The sequence below is a fragment of the Dasypus novemcinctus genome, chromosome 12 (assembly GCF_030445035.2).
Source record: "Dasypus novemcinctus isolate mDasNov1 chromosome 12, mDasNov1.1.hap2, whole genome shotgun sequence".
In the NCBI taxonomy this organism is placed as follows: domain Eukaryota; kingdom Metazoa; phylum Chordata; class Mammalia; order Cingulata; family Dasypodidae; genus Dasypus; species Dasypus novemcinctus.
The window spans coordinates 29,351,907-29,371,606 of record NC_080684.1 but is presented as its reverse complement, the minus strand read 5'-3'; the positions used below and the strand labels follow the sequence as shown (position 1 = coordinate 29,371,606).

At 34.8% G+C, this 19,700-nt stretch overlaps 1 protein-coding gene across 1 annotated transcript; it reads left to right on the top strand.

The window, feature by feature from the left end:
• Positions 1-10,419: 10,419 nt before the first annotated feature.
• Positions 10,420-19,423, top strand: LOC101430843 (olfactory receptor 6C65-like). The gene is made up of 2 exons (XM_004448173.3): positions 10,420-11,336; positions 18,748-19,423. Exons 1-2 carry the CDS (start codon positions 10,420-10,422, stop codon positions 19,421-19,423), a joined length of 1,593 nt encoding a protein of 530 aa, XP_004448230.3.
• Positions 19,424-19,700: the final 277 nt, after the last annotated feature.

Sequence of the window (19,700 nt, the reverse complement as noted above, 5' to 3'; positions counted from 1 at the left end):
TTTATTTTCATTGGGATTGCTTTAAATCAGTAAATCAATTTGGGTAGTACAGAGATCATAATGATGTTTAGTTTTGCAATCTATAAACAAGGAATATTCTTCCATTTACTTAGATCTTAATTGATTTTTTTAAACAATGCTGTGACAGGGAGGCTCATCCATGAGAGTCATGTCCTATGCCAGAGGAAATGTGCATCTATATGCTGAGTTTAGCTTATAGATAGGTCACATTTGAACAACAAGGAGGCTTTCAGTAGGTAACTCTTAGGCAATGTATAACACTAGGCTAAGTTTCATTTTCAGAAGAAAAGGTTCATAAGAACAATCATCAATATCAAGGGCCTGGTGTAATTTATCTGTCTTCCTTCACTAGGCATTGCCCATGTACTCAAAGGATACCTGCCATTCTGTTAGAGATTATAGCAGAACTCTGCAGGATTGCAATTCAATATTCTTTCAGTTATTGTGTGGGTCTCCACCCAACAAGATAATGCCCATAAACATATTCATACGCCTTAGAAGCATGCCCCAGAGGCACCCTTCCCCACAGATCCCCCAATTATGGCACCACATACCTATGATCTTCCCCTGCCACATTGTGACCCTTCTTTGATCCAAAACATTTCTAAAAATGAAGTCCCCAGAAAACAAATAAAAATAAGAAAATAAATTATTAATGATTTTAAAATAGCAAATAAAATACAAATATCAAAAATAGAAAAATTAAAATAAATATAAAGTTTTATACATTGTGTCTTTCATCACTCTAAAATCTATTTTGTATGTACACTGAATTTCTTCCATATGTTCCCCTAGTGTGTTACTTTTTTCATTGTATCTTCAAAGAAACTTTAGGTTAAATAAATTCACAGAGCAACTATAAGGGAGTCAATATATCCAAGAGCTCTCTTTTTCCACTCTCCACTATTAATAACATTTTAGAAATGGATGGTGTATTTTTTACATTTGATATGCACATATTAAAGCATTGCTACTACTATGTTCAATGGTTTACATTTTGTACCATAATTTTATAGGTTTTGAAGAATTTTAAAATGGCCTGTAACCATAATTGCAAGATCATGCCCTAAAAATACCCTATATTCATCTATTCTTTCCTCTCACCCCTCAGAACCCATGGTATCCACTAAGTTTCAATTTGTAAAGAATCAGATTCATAGATACTTGCAATAATATCAAGGGCTTCATATATTGGTCTGTTTTCTTTTACTAGGCACTGCCTGTGTTCTTGAGAGATTTTTGTCTAATTGAGAATATGGCAGGATTACTAGGAGGGAATTTAATATTTTCTTGTTTATTGTGTGGGTCTCCACCCACTGAGATAATACACTATGACAACATGAACATTTTCTTATTCCATAGAGTCATGCCCCTGGTGTGCCCTGTGTCTAATATTCCCCCAGATCTGATGCCCTACTCTAGTAGCCCTTCCCTGTCATATTTGCCAAAGAAACATTGCCACCATTGTACTTTTAACCACAGACCTGAAAATCCCAAGAGTTCACCTGCTCCTTCCTCCAACTCTCCACACAGTTCCATGGATAATCCAACCCAATCACCCTACCCTACTCTCCTTCACAGACTAGCACCACCAAACCCAATCATAGCACTGCACCTCTCTCACACATATACACAGCCCAACCGCACACTTCCACCGTATCATAGATTTTGCCTATATGGTCATCTGCTCACCACCCTCTACTCCCTTTCTGTCTCCTGTTAACCTATCTTCCAGACTCAAGCTTTGTGAGTCTGCTCAATTTGCTTAAGTCATATCAATGAGGTCATGAAATATATGTCCTTCAATGAATGGCTTGCTTCACTCAACATAAAGTCTTTAAGATTTATCCATGTTATCCCACGTGAAAATACTGTGTTTCTTCTTACAGCTTAGAAATATTCCATTCTATGTATATACCAATTTTGCTTGTTTATTTACCTGTTGATGGATATTTGGGTTGCTTCCAACTTTTAGCAATAGTGTATAATGCTGCGGTGAACATTGATATGCACATATCAATTTGTGCACATATCAATTTGTTCATTATCCTGCTTTCAATTATTCTGGGTATATGCCCAGCAGTGGGATTGTTGGATCATATGGCAGTTTTATATTTAGCTTCCTGATGAACCACCAAACTGCCCTCCATAATGGCTGCATCATTATACTACCATCAGCAGTGGATAAGTGTTCCCTTTTCTCCACATCCTCTCCAACACTTGCACTCATCTGTATTTTAAAAGCTGCCGGTCTAATAGGTGCAAGATACTGCATTGTAATTTTGTATTTGTCTTTCCCTAATAGCTAGTGATGTTGAGCATATTTTCAGGTGCTTTTTAGTCATTTGTCTTTCCTCTTTGGAAAAGTTTCTATTCAAAACTCTTGCACATTTTTAGAATTTTTAAATGGTTTGTCTTTAATTTTTGAGATTTAGGATTTCTTTACATTAGTGCCTTATTGGATAGATGGTTAACAAATATTTTCTCCCCCATTGAGAAAGATGCCTTTTAACTTTCTTGACAAACTCCTTTTATGTGCACAAGATTTTTTTTTAATTTTCAGGAAGTCCCATTTATCTATTTTTTTTTTTTTTTGCTTGCACTTTGGATATAAAGTTTATGAAAACATTTCCTACTACAAGACCTTGTACATACTTCCCTCTATTATTTTCTTGGAACTTTATGGTCTTGGTTCTTATATTTAGATCTTTGATCCATCTTGAGTTACTTTTTGTGTAGGGCATGAGATGGTGAACCTCTCTCATTATTGGATATTTTTATCCAGTTCTCCAAGCACCATTAATTAAAAAGGCCATTCTTCCTTCCCCATGGACTGTGTTTTGTGGCCTTATTGAATATTAGTTGATTGCATATGTGAGGATATTTATTAGAACTTTTGATTCTGTTCCATTGGTCATTATGTCTATCCTTGTGTGAATAACATGCATTTTGACCACTATAGTTTTGCAGTATATTGTAGTATATTTTAAAGTCTGGTAGTGTGATTCTTCCAATTTCATTTTTCTTTTTCAATATGTCCTTGTCTATTCAGGGCCCCTTGCCTATCCAAATAAATTTCAAAATTAACTTTTTCAATTTAGTAAAAATTACTGCTGCAATTTTTATTGAGATTGTATTAAATCTGTAAATCTGGGTAGGACAGATATCTTAATCATATTTAGTCTTCAAATCCATGAATGTGGAATATTCTTCCAATGATTTAAGTCTTCTTTGATTTCTTTTAACAATGCTGTGTAGTTTCTTGCGTACCAATCCTTTACATCTTTAGTTAAGTTTATCCTAGGCAATTGAGTCATTTAGTTGTTATTGTAAATAACTTTTTCCCCTTGATTCCCACCTCATATTCCTCATTATTGGTGTACAGAAATGCTACTGATTTTCATGTGCTGATATATCCTGCTTCTTTACTGAACTTGTTTATCAGCTCTAGAATCTTTATTGTAGATTTCTCAAGGCTCTCTATGTATAGGATCAGGTCATCTGCAAATAGTGAAATTTTTACTTCTCACTTTCCAAGTTGGATGCCTTTTATACCTTTTTCTTGCTTAAGTGTTCAAGTAAATATTACTACCACAATGTTAAATAAGAGTGGTGACAGTTGGCATCCTTGTCTTGTTCCAGATCTTAGAGGGAAAATCCTAGCATTTCACCATTGAATATGATCTTAGCTGAGTGTTTTTCATATATAGCTTTTATCATGTTGAGGAAGTTACCTTCTATTCCTATCTTTTGAAGTGTTTTCACCAAGAAAATGCGCTGTATGTTGTCAAATGCTTTCTCTGCATAAATAGAGATGTTTTTGTGATTTTTTCCTTTTGATCTATTGAAATGGTGATTTGCATTCATTGATTTTCTTATGGTGAACCATCCTTACATACCAGGGATGAAACCCATTTAGCCAGTATATATTTCTTTTGCTGTGTTGTTGATATGATTATATTTTGTTGAGAATTTTAGCATCCAGGTTCATTAGAGAGATTAGCCTGCAGTTTTCCTTTCTTGTAGCATCTGTGTGTGACTTTGGTATTACGGTGATGTTGGCATCACAGAACGAATTAGGCAATATTCCCTCCACTTCTATTTTTTTAGAAGAGTTTAAGCAGGATTGGTGTTAGGTTTTTCCAGAATGATTGTTGGAATTCACCTATGAAGCAAACTGGTCCTGGGCTCTTCTTAGTTGGGAGGTTTTTGATCACTAATTCACTCTCATTACTTGTGACTTGTCTACTGAGTTAATCAATTTCTTCTTTCAGCAATGTGGGCTGCTCATGTGATTCTAGGAAAATGTACATTTCCTTTAAGTTGTCCACCTTGTTGGCATACAATTTTTCAAAGTATCCTCTTATGATACTCTTTCTTTCTGTGGGATCAATGGTGAGATCCCTTTCTCATTTCTTATTTTATATATGCATCTTCTCTTTTTTTCTTTAATAGTCTAGCTAAGGGTTTGCCATTTTTAGTGATCTTCTCAAAGAAGCAGCATTTGGTTTTGTTCATTTTCTCTGGTGTTTTCTTATTTTTAATTTCATTTAGCTCTGCTCTAATCTTTGTTACTTCTTTCTTTCTACTTGCTTTGGGATTAGTTTGTTGTTGTTGTTTTTTTTCTCTAATTCCTCCAGGTCTTGAGTTAAGTCTTTGATTTTAGCTCTTTCTTCTTTTTTAATATAGGCATTTATGCCTGTAAATTTCCCTTTCAGCATTGCTCTTGCTGCATCCCATAGGTTTTGATATGTGGTGTTCTCATTTTCATTTATTTCAAGATTACTGCTTTCATTTGCAGTTTCTTACTTGACCCACTGTTTGCAAAGAATGTGTTGTTTAACTTCCATATCTGTGTCTCTGACCCTTATGATTTCCAGCTTCATTCTATTGTGATCAGAGAAATTACTTTGTATAATTTCAATCTTTCTGAATTTGTTGAGAGTTGTTTTGTGGCCTAGTATGTGGTCTATCCTTGAGAATGATCCATGTGCATCAAGAAGAATGTATATTTTTCTGAATTTGTCTATTAGGTCTAGATCCCTTAATGTATTATTCAAGATCTCTGTTTCTTTTCTTTATTGATTCTCTTTTAGGATGTTCTGCCTAATGGTGATAATGGTGTACTAAAGTGTCCCGCTATAACTGCAGAGGCTTCTACTTCTCCACTTAGTTTATCCAATGTTTGCTTCATGTATTTTGAGGCACCCTGGTTAGATGCATAAATATTTATGATTGTTCTTCCTTCTTGAAAGATCACCCTTTTATTTAACATATAGTAGACTTCTTTGTCTCTTACCTTAGTTTTGTATTTAAAATCTACTTTTTCTGGTAATAGTATAGCTACTCCTGCCCTTTTTGGTTATTCTTTGTATACAAAATTGTTTTACAAACATTTACTTGCAGCTTTCTTATGTCTTTGGGTCTAAGATGAGTTTCTTGTAGGCAACATATTGATGATCATATTTCCTTATCCATTCTGTCACTCCATGTTTTTTGACTGGAGAGTTTAATCCATTAACATTCAATGTTATTACTGTCAAGGTAATAGTTACATTAGCCATATCTTTAAGTTTATATATGTCATGTGGTTTTTATTTTTTTAAAAATATTTTTAGTTATTTTTACCTTCCTATATTCTCCTCTAACCCTCTCTTTCCTGTTTTTTCCTTTCAATCTGCAGAACTCCCATCAGTATTTCTTGAAGGACAGGTTTCTATTTGATGAACCCTCTCAATTTCTGTTTATCTGCGAATATTTTGAACTCTCTCTCATTTTTCAATCCCAGCTCTTCTCAATACAGAATTCTGGGCTGACAGTCTTTTTCTTTTAACACCTTAACTATATCATACCACTGCCTTCTTGCCTCTGTGGTTTCAGATGAGAAATCAGCACTTAATCTTATCAAGCTTCCTTTGTATGTGATGGATCTCTTCTCTCATGCTGCTTTTAATATTCTCTTTTTGTTCACAGCATTGAACAATTTGATAAGTATATGTCTCAGTGGTAGGCCTGTTAGGATTAATAATCTAAACACATCTTCTGCCCACTTTCTCAACTCTTCTCCCTCTGGGATGCCTATAATGCATGTGTTAGTGCTTTTCACTTTTCTTTCAAATCCTTGTGTCCTTGCTGGATTTTTCTATCTTTTTATCTATCTGTTCTACTATCTGCCTAATTTCAGGTATACAGTCTTCTACATCACAGATTCTCTCCTCTGTCTGTTCAAATCTTCTGCTGTGTGCTTTCACACATTTTTAATTTTTAATTTCTTGCATTGTTCCATTTATCATCATCAGATTTGTAATCATTTTATGTATGTTTATGAGTTCTTCAGCGTGTTCTACCAGTATCTTATTTCACTTGCAATTTTTAAGCATGGTGATACACAAGAAACAGGGAATGAGAAACATTAACTGGTTAAGCAATCTTATATTACTGAAAGCAGTACAAAGTAGCAATATAGTGTAAATAATACAGAATTGTAATGTATCAATAGGGATAAAAATTAAAGAAAAAAAGGCTATAGCCTTAAAAATTAAAATAAAACTAGAGTAATGCAGAAACAATCAGAGAATTTCAAAAACAGAGGTGAGGGGAAGTAGATGTGGCTCAACTGATAGAGTGTCTACCTACCATATAGGAGGTCCAGGGTTCGATACACAGGGCCTCCTGCCCTGTGTGGTGACCTGACCTGTGCACAGTGCTGCCATGCACAAAGGAGTGCCATGCCACGCAGGGGTGCCCCTGCATAGGGGTGCCCCATGCACAAAGAATGTGCCCCACAAGGAAAGCTGCCCACCCAGGAGTGGTGTTGCACACACAGAGAGCTGATGCAGCAAGATGACACAACAAAAAGAGGCACAGATTCCCAATGCTACCTGACAAAAATACAAGCAGACAAAGAAAGACACACAGCAAATGGACACAGAGAGCAGACCAAGGGGGGCGGGGGGATGGGGGGGGGGAGAGAAATAAATATAATAAATCTTAAAAAAAACCGAGGTGAAGAGAGATAATATAAAAAGTAAAAACCTGCATGGATCCCTCTCATAAGTATATGTCTCAAATAATAGAAAGCAGGAACTCAAATAGATATTTGCAAACCAATATTCATAGCAACAATATTCACTTAAATATATCATTTGCAGTGAATAAGGTTTTACTTTTGATGAAATCCACTTTAACCATTTTTTGTTTGTTTGTTTATGGATCTTGGATCATGAGTGAGGAAGTCACCATGATATATGGAATTGACTTAGTCTTTCCAAGTGGATGTTTTCTGGAGATCAGTTACACAGATCTCCTTTGGTGGGACTCAGTAAAAAGAAAGAAATTAAAAGAAAAGAAAACTATTTAAATCAACTTGAATATTTGTTGATATATTTACTATAAAAGATCAAGGATTCCCTGACTGATATTTATATAGAGTAAAATGATCTCACTAGGTGGATTTGAGCTGTTAAATTTCATCTAGTCTTCATCATTGTTTAACTGATGTGAGAGCACTGTATACCATAATCATTTCTTCCATTCCCACAAGCGCTCTCTATTATGAAAAGTATATCTCCCTGCTTTTATAAGCATGGAAAAGCATAGAACACAGAGGCCCTGCCCATCTATAATATATTTTGTAGTATATAAAATATAATTAATATATTATATGTCTTATACAGTATATAAATTTATATACTTTATAAAGTATCTAAATATACTTTATATTAAAGCTTAGAATAGGTATGCTATTGACCTAACTCAGATTTCACCCTAAAACTATCCAATATTGTGTCACACATTTTATATATTTTCTCTAAATCCAAGGATGCCAACTATTTACTTTAAAAAGCAGTAATACTTGGGTATATCATGCCACTAATACTTTATGTCCTTTCCAAAGGAGAACCTTAACGCTACTCAGAAAACCATTCATCCTGTGGCACTATAGATCACTGAAGTTGTAGTTGTTGGTTTTTACTAGACCTTGATTTAATTCTGACTACTTAGTTCATGTTTTTTCCTTGAAATAGAATGGAGAGCCAAAGTGAATAACTCTCAATTTTAAATCATAATTAGAAGGAAAATTTACAATCATGAGATAATTATTTCATCAGACCTTCCTTTTGTTTTATGCAAAGTCTAGCACCAAAGGTAGAATTCTATATTCCTTCAACTTGATACTAATGGCTCCCAAGAGAATCCAATTAAAATGTTTTGGAAAAATTAATTGCATTGGATACTCATAAGTTTTTATATCTCCAGGGGGATTTCTTAATGTTTCTTTCAAAATAAATCCCCTCAGCTATAATAATAAAAGCAAAATGTGACAGTTTCATTTGGAGAAAAAATTTTTTAAAATCTTACCTCTCATAGTAATATTAGAAAAATCATGAAATACATGTTATTTCAATCCAGAAAAAAACATTTTTGGAAGAATACTGATTGAATTTTCCTATCCTATGGTCCCAGGTTTTGGATTGAGAAATAGATGGGTTCTGAACAGAAAAAATCAAATGTGAACTACATTAAACCACAAAATAAAACAAAGGAAATCCTGTAATATTCTGAATTTTCTTTCACTCTCTCTCTCTCTTTTTAAGTAACAGTATGTGAACTTGCAAGAATAATGGAATACAATATCTAAAATTATCCAATCCTGGAAAATCTATATATTAGTTTCCTTGTGGCAAGGTAAGTGTTTTCTCCAAATTCTCAACTTGCAGTCTGTTTGCTTTTTGTTCAACCTTATGGGAACTTTGCTCTCAAATGGCAGAACTGGCACTTTCAATTTTCTATGTAGGACCTATTTTCTAGAAAGTGGCATCTGGAAATATATGTTTGTTTGTTTTTTAGTGACAATTATTTTTGAATATTTCTTAGTGTCAAATTCCTTTTTGTAAATTGTGTGTAACAATACTGGGAAGAGGGTCACAATTGGCATACTACAAATTGGTTCTGGAAAAATGGTGCTTCTTTGTTTTCCAAATCCAATTTCATCTTGCTCTGGATTCTCCAATCTTATTGCTCCTTGAGAAAAATGTAACTTGCCCACCTAATATAAATTCATATTTCATAGCAGTCTAGTTTGTGTTCATTCATTCTACCTTGGGTAAATAATCAATTGAAACCCTCCTAAAAATCTTTTCCTCTCCTCTTGAGTTTCCCCCCTTACCATTCTATTGGTATCTGTATATCACTGAGGATCAACTAATTCAAAATAACCGGTGAATAAATACAGAAATTAAACTCATCCATCTAAAACAAACCTCTGAATCTTGAAGGTAGTCCTACTCTGGCTTCGACATAATTGAGACATTTATTCCATCTTTTTTTTATCATTTAAAATTGAGCAGGAGTCCATGTCAGGCACTGTACATTGCACAGTGGAAGAAACAGATGCTGTACTATCTGCCTTATGCTACTATGTGAACCTGGGCAAGACACATGAGCATGTTACCTCAATTTTCTCACAGAATAATTCTTTTAATAGGTCATAACCAGAGGTTTGTTGGGCATGGGAAAAGGATATAAAGATATTTTGCTAAAGTAATAATAATAATTTAAGTGTTATGGTAATATCATTATTGTTATTATCTTCATTCTAGTAAATGTATTTTCCCTGCCATATCCTTGCAAACTACAATGGATGAAACAATTACTATATCAGATTATTATTTGAAAGCAAGCTCGAAAAAAGCTGATACACAACTTTTTGAAATAATGTCTTTGCTGTTAACAGAATTTATCTGGCATCCTCAGTTTTGAGAAGTCCCATTATCACTATGGGTATGTTAATTAATAATGATTTGCATTGTGTTTTGCCAAATTTAGGTAGAGGAATTAACAGGCAATTTTACACAAAGGCAAGGAAGGGGTTGTTTCAATGAATTTGCCATAAATAAAGTATTTTCTTTTATTTTGCTATGAGAGGAACCAACATCATTAGGGAGAAAATTCCACTGTGACACGAAAATAAGTGTCCTAATGACAAAATTACCGTGTAGTGGTTTATTACCATTAAGGTTAGCAAAATATTATGTATTTCAGTAACATCTAATCTTAGTCTAAACACAATGAAGTAAGTTAAATAGTTATCATTGTTGCCCATTTTAATGTGAAAAGCAACTTTATATGAGTTAAGTAATCAACAAATATAAAAGTTACAAAGCTGAGATGAAAAACCTATATATTTAAAGTAATAAAACCAATTAGTCTTTTCACTACCTTAAAGACCTGAAAGGACTTGCAACTATGAGGGATAACTATTTTGATATTTGTTGTTAAATGCATGTTTATGGTGCTTTGTGCAGAATTTAAGCACTATGAAGATATTTGAAATCATATAATGAATTGACATCTACTCTTATTTACCTACAGACCCTCAAGAATTCAGAATTTAGCATGCCAAATAAGACATCAATTACAGAATTCATTCTTCTGGGACTTACCGATGATCCAGAGTTACAAAGTGTGATATTCTTTTTTATGTTGCTCACATACTTACTGAGTGTAAGTGGAAACTTGACCATCATCACGTTAACACTGTCAACTATTTCTCTGAAGACTCCCATGTATTTCTTCCTCAGGAATTTCTCTCTCTTAGAAATTTCATTCACAACAGTCTGTATTCCTAGATTTCTGATCAGCATTGCTACAGGAGTCACAACCATTTCTTATAATGCTTGCCTGACCCAAGTATTTTTTTTAATCCTCCTGGGGGCAACAGAGATTTTCCTTCTGGCTGTTATGTCCTATGATCGCTATGTGGCTATCTGCAAACCTCTGCATTACTCAAGTATAATGAGCAACAAAGTCTGCAACAGGCTTGTAATCAGCTCCTGGTTAGCTGGTTTCCTCGTTATCTTTCCTCCAGTGATTATGGGTCTCCAACTGGATTTCTGCAATTCCAATATTATTGACCATTTCACATGTGACTCTTCTCCTATGCTGCTGATTGCTTGCACAGACACAGCATTCTTAGAACTCATGGCATTTTTCCTAGCTGTATTCACACTCATGGTAACTTTGACCTTGGTGATTATCTCCTACGCACTCATCCTTAGAACAATTCTAACGTTTCCTTCTGCCCAGCAAAAGAAAAAGGCCTTTTCCACTTGTTCCTCCCATATGATTGTGGTTTCCATTTCATACGGGAGTTGCATTTTCATGTATGTCAAAACTTCAGCAAAGGAAGGGGTGGCTTTGAGCAAAGGTGTAGCAGTACTCAACACCTCTGTTGCTCCTATGCTGAATCCCTTCATTTACACCTTAAGGAACCAGCAGGTGAAACAAGCCCTTAAGGATTTGATTAAAAAAAAGTTATTATCAAAAAACCACTGATTATTATTAAACCACAAACAAATACAAACCATTGTTCTTGGTGGTAGATATAACTAAGGAACAAACAAAGGTTCCTGTGGTGGCAGATTTAACTTTAAAGACCAAGGATGATTAATAAGCAAATCACCTAACAGTGACAGCTCTGAATATATGGAAATACAGCAAGGAAAAGGGAAAAGGACAATTTCAAATTAAATAGGCTGGTCATAGATTTCAGCTATTTTAAAATTCCTTTCTATTGCATTTTCTATATTCAAATTTATTTTCTTGTTTAATATTTTTTTCTTCAATTTTCCCATGTCTGTTTGTCCATCTATTCTGCATATAACAAACATAGAAAGATTGTGAGGTGTGACTGTAAAAAGAAAGAAAAGCTTTGCTCTTTTCAGATCCTACTTGAAAATAAATTATCCTAAAGAAAAAACTCAAAGAAATCTACAGTTAAAGAATAGAATGTGTCCTAATTTTGAGACCTAAAAACAGTTCTTCAATATTTAAAATAAATTTTTAAAGGGCTTTGTTTCCAATTTACTCTTATTCCCAATTCTTTTGAATCAGATATTCAGAATCTTTTTGGGAATAAAAGCTGAGAAACAATGGCCTGAGGTGAAGATATGACATTTTAAGCTTTCTAGGTTACTGTTCCATCAACGCGGGTTCATTAGAAATATTTATCTAAATCCTTTTAGATCATGCACCACTTGTTAAATATGAATTGGGATGGTAGTAGGTATATGGCAGGATGATCTACTCCAAGAAATTGCTAGCAATGGGGTGAATAACAATGAATGATGTATTATAAAATTTCATTATTGAAGAGGGTGGTGTGAGAAGATAAATGTTCAGTTGAAGTCATATTAAATTAATGCAGGATTTGTACATTTCCATTAATATGGATATAGGAAAGAAAGATCATGATTTTTTTCAGCCCCCAAATAAATAAGGAATGTCCAAGGACAAATCACACCCCTTTAATGTTTGCAAATAATCACGCTAAATAGGCCATGCTATTAATCAGTAAAAATGAAAATACTGGAACTAAATGTGAAGTGGAGAACACTGAAAATTAAAAATTAGACGTTTGAAAACAAAAGAGAATAAAGATATATGGAAATTAAAATTGAACAATAAAATATATGCAGAACTAATTACAAAAAAACTTCTGCAATTCTAATACTGTGAAAATTGTGAGACTAAACATAACCATTGACCATGAGGTGCAGTGGTGCTCTGAGATGTATTCACCAAATGCAATGAATGTCTCATGATGATGGAGGAGATTGTTGTTATGGGAGGAAGAGTGGGGTGAGGGGGGTGGGGAGATATGGGGACCTCATATTTTTTGAATGTAATATTAAAAAAATAAAGACAAAAGAATTATAAGGCTATAACATTCCTGATTACAATAAAATTATGTAATTATCTTTACTAAGGAAGTAATGATACTATGTGCAATTATAAATTAGCACATGAAAATTCATAGAAAAAAGTATGAAATAGCAATTGTTTCTGAAGCAGCAAAAAATATTAGTATATATTTTAATTATGGAAAGAATTAAAAATACAAAGTTCTGAAAGTGGTACCTCCAAAATATTTTCATCATTTTATGAATGCCCTATTGTAAGCTTTAAATGCATAAAATTCATTTCAATATAAAATAATATAAATATTTGAAGAACACAACTTAATAGAAAATATTATAGTTATTAATTTTTAAACTCTCCATCACATATATGCATTGACCCTCTATAAAATCTACAAAGTTAATAAAGAAAAACATAATTGTACAAAATGAGGACCCAAAAGATACTGATCATAGACATTTTGTGAATTAATGTGTCATGTTATCCTTTGAATAGATATGAGAAAGCTAATTATGAGGATCTTAAAATACATTCCTAACATGTTCCTATTTGGAAATGAATCTTCAAGAAAAGACAGAAAAAACTCTTTTTCACAATGATATAAAAGTAACACTGCCAAAGTTCTAAAGAAAATGTGTACAAATGAAAATTAAGATTTTACTCAAAGTTAAACAGCTGTATCATTCATAGTAATGACAGCAAAATAAGGCCACCTCTCTTCACCACTATTTGTTAATTGCTTCAGAGACCTTTAGTAAATTGTAAAACATAAAAGTAATAGAGTATTATCAATAAATATCCAAGATGAGAATACAAATTTTTTTTTAAATTTCATGAACATTACAAATAGGTTTAAACATGATTAGTAATTTTTATTTAAATATTTTGTAGAATTCACCAATGAAGCCAGCTGAGTATTGGCTTTTCAATGTCTTTGTTACGTGTAATTCAATTAATTTACTTATTATACATTTATTCAGACTGTGTATTTCTTCTTACATCAATCTCAAAATTTCTGTCTTTTTAGGAACTCATCAATTTCACCAGATTTATCTAATTTGTTGTCATACAGTTTTCAAATGGTTCTGTTACAGCTCTTTTTATTTCTGAAAGCTCTGTAGTCTTATTCCCTCTTTCATTACTGCCTTTACTATTTTGAGTTTTCTCCCTTATGTTCTTGGTTCTTCTAGCTAATGATTTGTTCATTTGCTCATATTTTCAAAAACCAATTTAGATTTTGTTGATTTTCATTTTTTTTAAGATTTATTTATTTTTATTTATCCCCCCTTGCTACTTGCTTGCTGTCAACTCTGTGTCCATTCACTACGTGTTCACCTGTGTCTCCTTGTCTCCCTTGTGTCATCTTGCTGAGCCAGCTCTCTGTGGGCATGGGTTATCAGCTCTCCACAGATGCAGACCATCAGCTCTCCACAGGAATGGGCCATCACCTCTCCATAGGCATGGGCTAGCTTGCCTTCACAAAGATGCCCTGGGAAGTGAACTCAGGGCCTCCCATATGGTAGACGGGAGCCCAGTTGATTGAGCCAGATCTGCTTCTCCGTTTTCTTTTATTCTATCCTCTATTTCATTAAATTCTCTCTAATCTATTATTTTCTTCCTTCTCCTTGCTTTTGACTTAGTTCACTCTATTTTTCCTGTATGTTACCATAGAAGGTTATGTTTTTTATATGGGATCTTTTTACTTTTTTAGCATAGGTGCTTACAGGTATGAATTTCACTCAAAGCACTGCTTTAACTGTGTCCAATAAGTTTTGCTACATTGAGTCTTCATTTTCATTCATCTCAAGTTATTTTGTTATTTTCTTCTAGATTTCTTCTTAGACCCATTGGATATTTGGAAGTGTATTATTTAATTTCTACATATTTGTACATTCCCCCAATTTCTTTCTTTTATGTATTTCTAATATAATTCTATTGCAACTGTCAAACATATTTTATATGATACCAATATTTATACATTTACTGAGATTTATTAATATTTTTATAGCACATTTTTATTCTGGAGGATATTCCATGTGCACTTAAGAAGAATGAGTATTCTTCTATTAATGGGTCCTGTTGATGACTGTAAGGGATTATTCATTTATAGTATTGTTCATGCCTTCTATATTCTTGTAGATATTCTGCCTAATTGTTCTATCATCGATGAAACTGTTGTATTAACATCTCCAACCACTGTTGTTGAATTGTTTGTTTTTCTCTTTAATACTGACATTTTCTGTTTCATGCAATTTTGGACTCTGTAGTTAGGTGAATATATGTTTATAATTACTACATATTTCTCATGCTTTCCCTTTAATCAATATGCAATATTACCTTTTACCTCTAGTAACATTTTTTGTTTTAATGTCTAGCTATAGATAAATACATACATATTTATATATAAGTATCTATACCTATATGTAGACACTTATCAATATCTATATATATAAATACTTATCAATATAAGTATACCCACTCTAGATTTCTAGTTGTCACTATTTTGTTTTATATATCTTTTTCTATGTAATTTTATATTTATTTGTATATATCTTATAGATATCACAGTCAGAACTTTTTCATCCAGTCCAACAATCTCTGTCTTTTGCCTGAACTGTTTAGCCTATTCTCATTTAGTGCTATTATCAATACAGTTGGATACAAACCAGCCATTTTACTTTTTTCTACATGCCTTATGTCAGTTTTATTCCTTTATTACTCTTTTACAGTTTTCTTTTGTGTTAATATTGTTGTATAGCATTTTAATTCCTTAAATGATCTTTTACTATACTTTTTTGTTGTTGTTTCAGCAATTCCTCTAGCATATAACATGTTTTAATATATCATAATGTACTTCAGATTTATATTAACTTGACTCCAGAGAGATACAGAAATTTTAATCCTATATAGTTCTATTCCTTTTCCCTCTTTTGGGCAATTATTTATATATATATATTATATCTAAATGATTTAAAAGCCATATATGCACTGTTAAAATAATTACATGATTTCATGTCTTTCAAAGAAGCTAAGGGAGTAGAAAATAGCAAGTTTATATATATTCATAGGTTTTTATTTAAACTTAATTTGCTATTTCAATTTTCTGCATTTGTTCATGTGAATTGAAATAATCCTCTGGTGTCATTCCCTTATTCCAAAACCATTTTCCTCTCTTATATACCTACTTTGTGCTGTTATAGTCAAATATATTATGTTTTTCTATGTTTTAAGTCGAATACATAAATCAGTTAAAAGAAGGGAGAAGACATTTGCATTTATGCTCTTTTAAAATTATATAATTTTCTTTGCTGATTTTCTTTGTATTTTCATGTAGATTCAAATAATTGTTTGGAACCTGGAGAACCTCTTTTAAACCTCTTGAAAGTAGGATTTTCCATTTTAAATATTCTCTTGAACCCCTCTAATCAGGGACTCACATTTCAGTTATTGTACATTTCAATTCTAGGATTTCCATTTGTTTGTTTGTTTGTTTGTTTTTGTCTTTACTTTTTTATTTTTATTTTATTTTTCAGTTCCCTCTTTTGTTTTTTTTCTCTCTTTATTTTTTAATGCTACATTAAAAAAATATGAGGTCCCCATATATTCCCCCCCTCACCCCACTCCTCCCCGCATAACAACAAGCTCCTCCATCATCATGAGACATTCATTGCATTTGGTGAATACATCTCTGAGCACCACTGTACCTTATGGTCAATGGTCCTCTAACTCTTTATTGATATTCTTTTTAATTAGACATTGTCATCACACATTCCTTAAGTACTTTAGGAAGAATATCCTCTATTTCTTTAAACATATGTATAATGGGGAGTGATTGTGGTTCAAGTAGTTGAGCATCTGCTTCCCAATGGAAAGTCCAGGGTTACATGCCAGTGCCTCCTTAAAACAACAAACAAACAAGTAAACAACAAGCAAACAAATGAAGAAACCAACCAGGGGAGACAATGTGGTTTAGTTGTTGAGTGCTATCTTCCCACATACAAGGTCCCAGGTTCAATACTTAGCCCTGATATCTAATATATATAGATTATATTTTACATAGATATATGTAAAATGGATGCTCTGAAATCTTTGGTAATTCCAATATATGGGACTTCTCACAGAGTTTCAGTTACCTCTTGTGTATGTATTGCACATTCTTGTTTATCAGAATGTCTCAAAATAAGCATTTTCTAAAATATAATGTAGCATCTCCACATTATAGAGTTGGATACTACTCTAGATACTAGCCACCTAGATCCCTGGGGCTTTATATTGATATTATTTTCTTGTTTTTATTTTTTAATGAATTGTCTGGATTAAATTTTAGTCAATTCTTCCTATATTTTAAGGATACAGCTGTTGGCATACATGCAGTCATATTGGGACAACAGTGGTTTTAGCAGGATTCTTTTGGACTATCTATATCCTGAAGCTCTCTGTTAAACTCTCCACCTCTGCTAGTTGCACCCCCAGCTCCTAGTGCTAATTCAAGCTCACCTGAAATGTGGGGGGTATGTCAATTCAAAACCTATCTGGTACTCAGACAAACAACTAACAAAGAAAAGTCATTTTCCTTTTATAAAAGCACCATTTGACTCCCCACCCTTATGTAGCCTGTATAAAAAGTACCCAAAATTCTATTCAGGGCTCAGTTTTTATTAGGACAGGAGTCCACCGAGTCTGGCTGGTCAAAATAAATCATCTTCCTTTTCAGAGTTCTTGTGTCCTGGCCTTTGAAACCATGTATACCTGACTTTTCTACTACATTTCTGGGGCCTCATCTGGGATTACACTGAGAAGGTCAGAGGTAGCAACACTTGTTTGCCCCTCCTCAGAGACATCTGGGAGGGCGAGCCCAGGCAAAATCCAGCCCTGGGTGCCCCTGGACACCCCATTTTGGTCCAGAAAGAGGTTGTGGACTTCACTGGAGCCCTCTGGGGAAGAACCAGAGCACTGGAGGGTTTGAGAGACTCTGAGAACAAAGCAAGGAGATCCACACATCAGATGGGTAAGACCCCCCAGGAACATAGCATAGGAAAAGCCTAATTCTAAAATTAGGAGGGGAGCCCTATCAGCTCTCTAAAAGAGCAGTACCCAGCACTCCTGAGAATACAGGAGGAAGCCATCTCCTCTCCAGGTCTGAGAAAAGGAAAGGGAGATAGTTGTGTGCCTTTGACTGTGGCAACTGAGATGCAGAAAATCACTTCTATGGGGAGAGTGCAGAGTCCCAATCCACAGTTCTGTGGTGACCTCATATGATCAAGGGCTGTCTGGGAAGTCCCTTCAAAGGGACCTTCTTCTGAGTTGCAGGCTTATACCATCCTGCTAAGATCAAGAGGTGCTGAAAGCTCCCACAAGGGACACAACTGGAGATGGACAGAGCATAAGGCTTGAGTGAGTGCTATGCACTGTCAGCACAGGGTGGAAATATGGGAAACACACAAAGTAGGACCCTGTTAGGTTGTATGCTGAAAAACTTGCCCTGTGCATTCCGAGAAGATGTATATGGCATAAGGTTCCAGCCAGGAAAGCTTAGGATGCTTTGTAAATTACAAAGATCAACTTTCAGCATGGGCTGACCCCAGGAGGGCACTTTAGATCCCCAGATCATCCACAAAGTCCATGATGCAATAACTGGAAACCCAGGTCTCCCAGACTAGTTACCCTACATTGATGCTTGGGAAAATGCTGTGAGTCTAAGTCTGCCCTGGTTATGGAAGAGTGCAACTAAGGAAGCCAGGATTTGCCTAATACAAAAACCAAGGAATGCCATCCCAGTGACCAGATCAAATAATCACTGTGCAAAGGGCCCAGAGAAAGTGTGCTCCAAGTCCAGTGCCAAACCACCCATTTTAGAAGGAACATACAAAAATGATTTCCCATCACCTTAAGTGATTCTTCCAACCCCAGCAGTACTAAGGAATGAAAATGAGTTAGTCTCCCTAAGCAGTGCCCTGTTGTCATCATCCGCATGGGGAAGTGAAACACCCACACCATCTCCACCACTGCTTTTTTCACCATTAGCATCAGAGAGGACACCTATTGCATCTCTGCAGTTGCCTTTATCACCATCTGCACCAGAGATGGCACCTACAGCATCCCTGCAGTGGTCTTTGGCACCTTCCACAACAAAAATGCAGACCAGCAGCTTTTAAAGCCAGTTGCCACTGGCAATGCAGATTCAGCACTGCTGATCAGTCAGGAGGGAGATGCTGATAGGTTGCAACTCAAACCATGGGAAGCCCTGGTGCACAGGGAGCAGAGAAAAAGATGGCCTTCCAGTTACCTCTCTCTCCATGAAGTCTGGGCCCCAGTTTATTATGATGCAGATGGCCAGGTTCAGGGAGGGAACTGGACATTCATCTATCAGCCCTTTACCACAATGGACCTCTTTAACTGGAAAAGCCACACTCGACTATTCTTGGAGGAGCCTCAAGCCATGAAAGGCCTTTTCCAGTCCATCATACAGACCTACAAACCCACCTGGACTGATTGTAATCAGCTTATAATGACTTTATTAAACTTTGAAGAAAGAATCCTTGTTATGCAGGGAGCTCTAACCTGGCTTAGAGAACACCCACCTGAGGGAACTTTGGATAGCAACCAATATGCCCACTCGCAGTCCCAGAGGAGGACCCCCTGTGGGATCCAAATAGTGCAACCAGGCTCAAGCAACCAGAAATGTTCCATAGGGCCTTAGTTGTAGGATTCAAGGCAGGAAGCCAGAAAGCAGTAAACATGGCAAAAACTAACCAAATCCTACAGGCTCTGTATTATAGAATCCAGCTCAATTCTATGAGAGATTGTGCAAAGTGTTTTGTGTATGCATGCCCTTTAGCCCAGATGCTCCTGAGAGCCAAACAATGGTCAATGCAGTGTCCATTGCCCAATCACAGGCTGACATCAGAAGAAAGCTGCAGAAGTTGGATGGGTTTACTGGAATGAATATCTCTCAGCTTATGGAAATAGCTACTGAA